This window comes from Ammodytes marinus (genome assembly GCF_949987685.1).
Source record: "Ammodytes marinus genome assembly, chromosome: 8".
Taxonomy (NCBI): Eukaryota; Metazoa; Chordata; class Actinopteri; order Uranoscopiformes; family Ammodytidae; genus Ammodytes; species Ammodytes marinus.
In genome coordinates, this window is record NC_137212.1 from 11894846 (window position 1) to 11901909 (window position 7064).

General features: G+C 42.4%; 1 protein-coding gene across 2 annotated transcripts in view; it reads right to left on the reverse strand.

Annotated features, from left to right (window-relative positions):
* Window positions 1-7064, reverse strand: part of dennd1b (DENN/MADD domain containing 1B) — a 101182-nt gene that overhangs the window by 25191 nt on the left and 68927 nt on the right. Inside the window, exons 14-15 of one of the 2 annotated variants that reach the window (XM_080032741.1) lie at window positions 5544-5669; window positions 1486-1587 (exon numbers count right to left, since the gene is read on the reverse strand). In XM_080032741.1, the coding sequence (XP_079888867.1) occupies window positions 1486-1587; window positions 5544-5669 (228 nt within the window). Of the gene's footprint in view, window positions 1-1485; window positions 1609-5543; window positions 5670-7064 lie in introns of both variants that reach the window. The other variant, XM_080032740.1, reaches the window with a different exon arrangement.

Genomic DNA, 7064 nt, shown 5'->3' on the forward strand with positions numbered 1-7064 from the left:
CAGTAAAAACAACCATTAACTTAACAAGGAGCAGAAGTTCTGGTGGGAAAAAAACCACCAACATCTCCAGTCCCAGTACGCGTGCTTGGTTGTATATAAAATGTAATGTGTGCATGCGTGTGGCCAGGCAAGTTCAGTATTGTTTGCGTGTAGATGTGGGTCATGGCCAGAGCAGAGCTCAGGGAGGACCGCTGGCCTCTCTCACTTTAGTTGGAAAGAGGAGTGGAGGAGATAAGCTCACCCCATCCCCCGTGCTGCAAGAGAAGGAGGAGGATGCGGCGGAGATAAGGGCCTGATTCCCAATGCTACCGCTGAGGCAGGAGCCAGCCGGGAGGATGCTTTGAACTGTGGCTCGCTATCTGCTCTGCCTGGGAAAATTATAGACGGGGCAGAGTGTCCAGAGAAACAAAAGGCTGATTGAGGGGCCGCGGAGCTGCAACTCTCGGGGGTAAATCACACTACTATCGCGGGTCAGAGAGCACAAAGAAAAATTCAAGGGGTGAGAGGAAATTTTCTTCGGAGCCAGAGGTGTCTCTCAGCTCGACTAGGGCTCAGTTAAGTTTAGTGCTGCTGAGGGGAGGGGGGACATATTAAGAATACATGAGTGATTTTTTAAGGGAGACTCATGTAACACACATGAATAAAGGATATCTGCGCACACACAAGCACGCTCGCACACACACACACACAGACACAGACACAGACACACACAGACACACACACACACACACACACACACACACAACCACAGTGGAGTTGACAAGACTATAACTACAAGTTGTGGATATACCATATATATTTTCTGAGAACAAAGTTAAAATTCCGAGCACATTTTTGCATTAACAGGCTTGGGCGTAGAGTACTTGTCAAAGACAGAACAAAACCTTGATATGGTTTTGTACAGTAAACAGCCCTGATTTATCACAGCTTTGTTTGTGCACAAGGCATAATTGAGAGATAGACCACAGTAAACACTTATTTTAGGGTCAATAACCGTCTATAATCCCAGGCCTCTGTCTTCTTCTATCTCTCCTCGCTCTGTGAAACTACACTGTCAAGATACTAAATGCTAACTTAACCCCGCTGAGTGCAAGCAGTGCCGACAGGAAACTTTTATCCACCCTTCAAATAAAAGAATTTGCACAAAAAAATAAACGTCTCAAAAATAAACACACTATAGTATCACCATATAAGCACTGGTATACAGGATAGAGATGTTAATCTTTCCATGTGCCCATATACATGATAGCAAATTTAAATGTATCTAGGGATGAATATTCATGAAGTTAAATATCATGTCTAGATTTAAGCATTTTCTAGGCTTAGGTCAATTTTACACAATATAGTATGCTCAAAATAAGTAGTCAATGCTGTTTAAAAGTAGTTTTGACAAACACAATTACACATAAAAAAAACTGATGCACACGCACACACAACACACCAACACAAACACCAAACCACACACACACACACAGCATTCTGTACCTGTTTAAAGAGCTGCAGGTTGACGGCCATGGACAGGAAGTTCTTCATGGTGCTGGAGCGATGGTTCACAAAGCTCTCTTCACAGAAAGTGATGGGCTCCCCCTGAGGAGTCCACAGAGAGACCTTATGAGCAAAATATTAAAGTAAACAATTAATACAAAATCTTTTTTGTCTCACTTTTCTTTGTACCAATCTGTTTTGCACCACTTAGTCATTTCTGAACTAAGTTCAGAAATGACTTCTATCATGTATTTTATCATTAGGACCTGTAAAAAGTATTCTCTAACCAAGGAGCATTTCAGAATTCTTCATTAGTTAGCTAAGTGGGCCTGAACATTGAAAATGAGTTGAAAAGAGAGATAGGAAAGAAAGAGAAAGAAAGGGAAAGGAAGGGGAAGGAGGAGGAAGAGTATTCGGGGTGGGGGGGGGGGGGGGAAACAAACAGAAAACAGTCCCCTTGGCAGAGCACACACAATGTCCCCTGGACCAGAAGACAGTGTCCCAGTAAATTCCCTGGTAATCCTATAGGAACACATTGTCACATTATTACCATTTCTTACATCATGTCTTTTGGCCTGTGAGCTATAGACACGAAAGGATGACAACAGAAGCACTGCAGGCCAATCACACGCAGCCCCACGGTCATTTCCAGATCATGTTTTCTCATAATTAACATAATTCTCACATATTTCAATGATGCTCTAAATTCTTCTGGTGTGAAACAATGCGCTTTGTCTGTTGGAGGCTGTGAGCACAGCGTGGCGCATAAAAACAACTTAACAACACCGGGGACTAACCCCAATTTTTATTTTTTTTCTCGAGGATGGGCGGATGATACCAGTGGCCCAAATTACATCACAGGAATACTGCTCTACTTACATCACCAAAAGTTTTTAAGGCGTATTCTCTCGTAAAGTTGAAGCCCAGTTGAAAGTAGCTTGTTGTAGTTTAATCAGCTTTTTGTGGCCTCCATCTGGATGCTACAGCCTCAGACCATACTGTAGCAAACAAAACTGAATAACATGCCGGGGCTTACGACCGTTGGTGAATTAATGTCCAAAGTGGAACAGTTGGACTGGGTCTATGTGCACATCAGTATCCGACAAAATCCTTTCGGGTCTTTTCAATGCTGTTGAAATCTTCCAACTTTACTCCTTTTAAAAGATACAAGGAAGAAAAAGCGATTTTTTTTCTGTTCCAAGACTGTCACAACTTCCAGTTTAAGCGTAATAAAGTTTGTCTCAACTGTGCCTCAGTCGTTTGCTTAAGGGAAGGGTCATTTTTTACAGCAAACGCAGTGTGATAAGGGAGCGGTATTAGCAGCAGTTAACTTCCACGGCTGCTATAATCAGTGCTGCCATTGTAATTCATGCGTGTCATATTAAAGTTAATACACACATATGAAGCACATGCAATCTAGCGCCAAATGGTGTTCTTTAAATATTTTTCATTTTTTATTAAGGACTTCATTATTGTTTAACACACTTGGACCATCTTGTGGGCAGGAAACTTTTCTTGTCACAGAGTTTATAAGAAACTGGAAAGGACAGAAGCCTTTACTTTAAAGACATGGAAGGAATTTATAAAAATATATACAAGTGTGTGAATTTCTTTCATGGTTTTTTGAGTTTATCTTCTGTATATTTCATGTTGGACTGACTTCGCCCTGTGAAATGTAGTTAATAAATGATTCAAACTTCAAACTTTTTAACATGGGTGATACAGGTGTTTAAATGTGTTTTCCTTCAATAAATTAAATGATCATTTAAACATCAAAGTGCATTACATGGAGTGCCTTGGTAGCCGAGTGGTTACTTTAGCATTCCACATAATGGCAACATTGACGGTTCAAATCCAGTTGGTGACATTTGATGCATGATATTCCCCCCTTCTCTCACCAAGTTTCCTATCTGCCTCTCACCTTTCCTTCTATTAAATAATGCATTACAAAAAAAAAATAATGATAAAAAAAAAGTCATCTTGTGGCACATGTGTTTGAAGTCCCAGAACAAGTAGGCACTTCTGTGTGGATGAATATCTGATTTTGAAGAAACCCAAGTCACAAAAAAGAAACTATGAATAACATAAAAACATTCAGATAAGTTTGTAAGGCAGTTTTCTTTGTTAGTCTGGGCAGTTAAATTGATAAGTAAAAACCAAACCGAGCTGCACCTGTATTGAAACATATCCTTGAATACAGAGCGCTCTTTTCAAGGTTTGAAAAAGATATTTCAAAATTACCCTTTTCCTAAGAAACACATAGCACTCCATTTCTTGTGAAGGATGTGTGCAATGTGTAAGATTGTGTGCCTTAAATAGTCTTGACTATTTCTAAACATGTGATAGCACCCCTAACTTCCCCTACCCTAAGAGTTCTCACACCTGGTTGGACCGCACAGTGGAGTACGCACATCCACCTACCCGACCTGGCCTCATCAATGGTTGTGAGACTGAGAATGAATTTGAATTGCTATTTCAGGTTGTTTTTCGCTAGTAACGTGTGCTGCTTCTGAGCTGGTGAGAAGCACCTGGGGAGCTTCAACTCGAGGTGAAATCGGTGACCTAAGGACTGCCGTTGGAATCAACTGATTGCTTTTCCACTCATTATCATTTTCCAGTATCGTTTCATTTACATCTCAGCAAGACTCCCACCAAGCATCCACACCCTTCCTTCTGTCGAGGCATATGGGCCCGTGAAGCACAGAGCTCGGTAGTTTTTTTTTTCTTTCCGTTTTTACAGAGTTTGTTTCCCCACAAATATCAGAACAAGGGGAGAATCATTGTATCCTCATGAAGGCAGATGTGCAGTGTGTGTGCATGTATGTTAACTCCATGGGTTTTACACAGATCCTGTCGAAAGGAAAAGACGGTGTGAGCGTGAGTGAACTGAGAAACGACCGCATGTTGTGCTCACACACAATGCTGTTTAAAAGAAGTTTTGATTTCACACGCACGCGCACACACAAACAGCGATTGTGTGTCAGAGGGGAGGCAGTTTGTTCATATACTGTCTGTATACAGAGAGAAGAGAGACAGCATCAATAATGTAGCATCTTGACTCCGGGAGTCCACAAAGTCCAATTAATCTCAAAGCCAAAGGAACAAAGGCTTTGCTATTTGACAAACAGGACATGCTGTAGTTTGCTGTGCTCCGACTCAGACTTGATAAGCAGAGAAGATCCAGAAAAATAACGGTTAGGGGGGGCTTAGTAAAGGAGAGTAAAACACCAAAGGTGGCTAAAAGGGATCTTCAAAGGGAACGTCATGACTCTTTTCAGCTCTTCTGACATTTCACTGCCTCAGACAGGCCCACCTCAGCTCTGTAGCTGAAAGCACACCTTTTACCCTCAGTCAAAACTGCCCCAGTCTAACCAGACTCCAGTGAAAATTTGACTCAACCCTAACCAAACTGAGATCGCTACTGTGTGTGTGTGTGTGTGTGCTACCCATTTTGAAGAGCTCGTACTGTGTGTTATATTCATGTCTGTGAATATTTCTGCTTGGGAATGGGAATTCAACCTGTGGGCTTTATTTTTCAATAGCCAATTAATAACCTATATTGTTTTTAATAATGCAATTTCAAATGATAATAAATGTGTGTTTGACATCCAGTACAGAAATACAGTAGGCCTGGGTTCCAATAGTAAAAATCAGCTACATTGGGAACAGACATTAGGGTTTGAGAAATCTGTCCCCAGATATTATGGAACACTTCAGAACAATGCATGTGAATGGAGTTGTATTGGAGTTTCTCACAGAATTGAAAAGAAAAAAATAATCTTTTACAGAACAAAAACTTTTTTAGAAAACCTTTTTTTTTTTAACAGATGCTGCTGTTTTGCCACTGAGAGAACTCCAAACAAAAGCCACTCACCATCCACTCACTTTGAAGATATCACTAGAGGAAGAGGAAATTGTATGTTTTTTTGTACTTTGGTTGAATCGACCACTCTAAACAAACACACCTAGTTCAAATCATATGTTAAAACAGTCTTAAATGACACAACAATGGTATTACAAAAGATGATTAGCAGTGATTAATGACACTGGATCCTTACAGGTTTATATCGGAGGGCGTCTCGGTAGGATCCGAACAGAGCGGCCTGCGTTCTCAGGAAGGCCCTCGCCACGCCACATCCTGTCGCTGTGGACTGCTTCTTCAGCTTGCTCTTCAGAGAGGACACCTGATGGAAAACATGAAAAGAGAATATAGGAGAGAAAGAGAGAGAGAGAAGTGGGAGGGTGGAAAGAGAGAGAGAGAGAGAGAGAGAGAGAGAGAGAGAGAGAGAGAGAGAGAGAGAGAGAGAGAGAGAGAGAGAGGGGTAAAAGTTAAATTATCACCTCTGAAATTGGTGGAGGAAACAGCTAGCCCATTCTGGGTGTGAAGTATCACATTTGCAGGTCATCTTTAAAGAAGGCAAAGAAAAAGTATGGGGAAAAGCTTCAGCCTTTCCTCCGAGCTTATCTGTTGTGCTGCTGAGAGCACCTGCTGCTTTGCTAATTGAGCGGAGGACTGAGGGGGGTGGAGGGGGGGTATGACTGAGGAAATGGAAAACTTGCTCTTCTTCTCTCGCCACCCGCACTACTCCCATCACCTTCTTGTCTTTTTTCCCTCTTGCTTCTCCCTCCCTCTCTTACTCTCATTCTCTCTCTTTTTCACTCATCCCGTTTCCCCTGCTGGCTCTCCCGAACTCCCTCCAGAAACGGACTCTTGACATAAAAATGTCTTTAATTATTTTTCTCTCCTGGCACTGTCTCCAGGACCCCAGGAGAGTGAGTGGAGGAGCAGCAGCAGGCCTGAGCTTGTTTTTTTTTTTTTTTTTTTTAGGATGACAAAAGATTGGCCTTGGCCAACGGGGCCCTGGGGAGTCTTGGTAGGAAGTTGTCAAGAGGCTCTCCTCACCTGCTCAGCAGTAGCCTGACTGTGTTGTGGCGAAAGGAGGAGGCACAGATAGCGAGGGGACAGCGAGCTCTCTGTGTGGGCTGTGCCGGCTTAGGCACAAAAGCACCATGTTTGATTGGGTTGCACAAGGAGGTCTAGACTACTGTCATGCAGTTTGGTGTGGGCCGTGAGCAGCAGAAGTACCAACTTGAATCAAGCGCTTAAAGGTCACATATTATGCTAAATGCACTTTTTAAATGTGTTCTAACATATCCATGGGTCCACGGTGTGCCTAGAGACTGCCAAAATATTAAAAAAAAAGAACAATCTCTCCTGTTCTCACTCTCCCCCTTTCTGAAACCCCCACCCCTCCCCCCCAATATACTCCAGTCAGAATTTTCCCCTTTTCTGACCTCACAAACTGGAAAGCCAGAAGCTTCCACTGTGCAGCCCACACCCCTATTTCTTATTGGTCCACGGCCCTGACAGACAGAGGGCGAGGCGTATCTGGCTTCGCTTCCGGACAGGGGGCGGGGGCAGCTCAAAGATTGTATATTTACGAGGGGAGCTGCAGCTCTTTTTAAAAAATAAGCCATTGTGAGATTAGCTGAACATCAGCATAGTACAATAAATTATCTGAAAGTTTTTTTCAGCAAACAATTAAAGAAAAACGTATTAGGGACCACTAAGACCATAT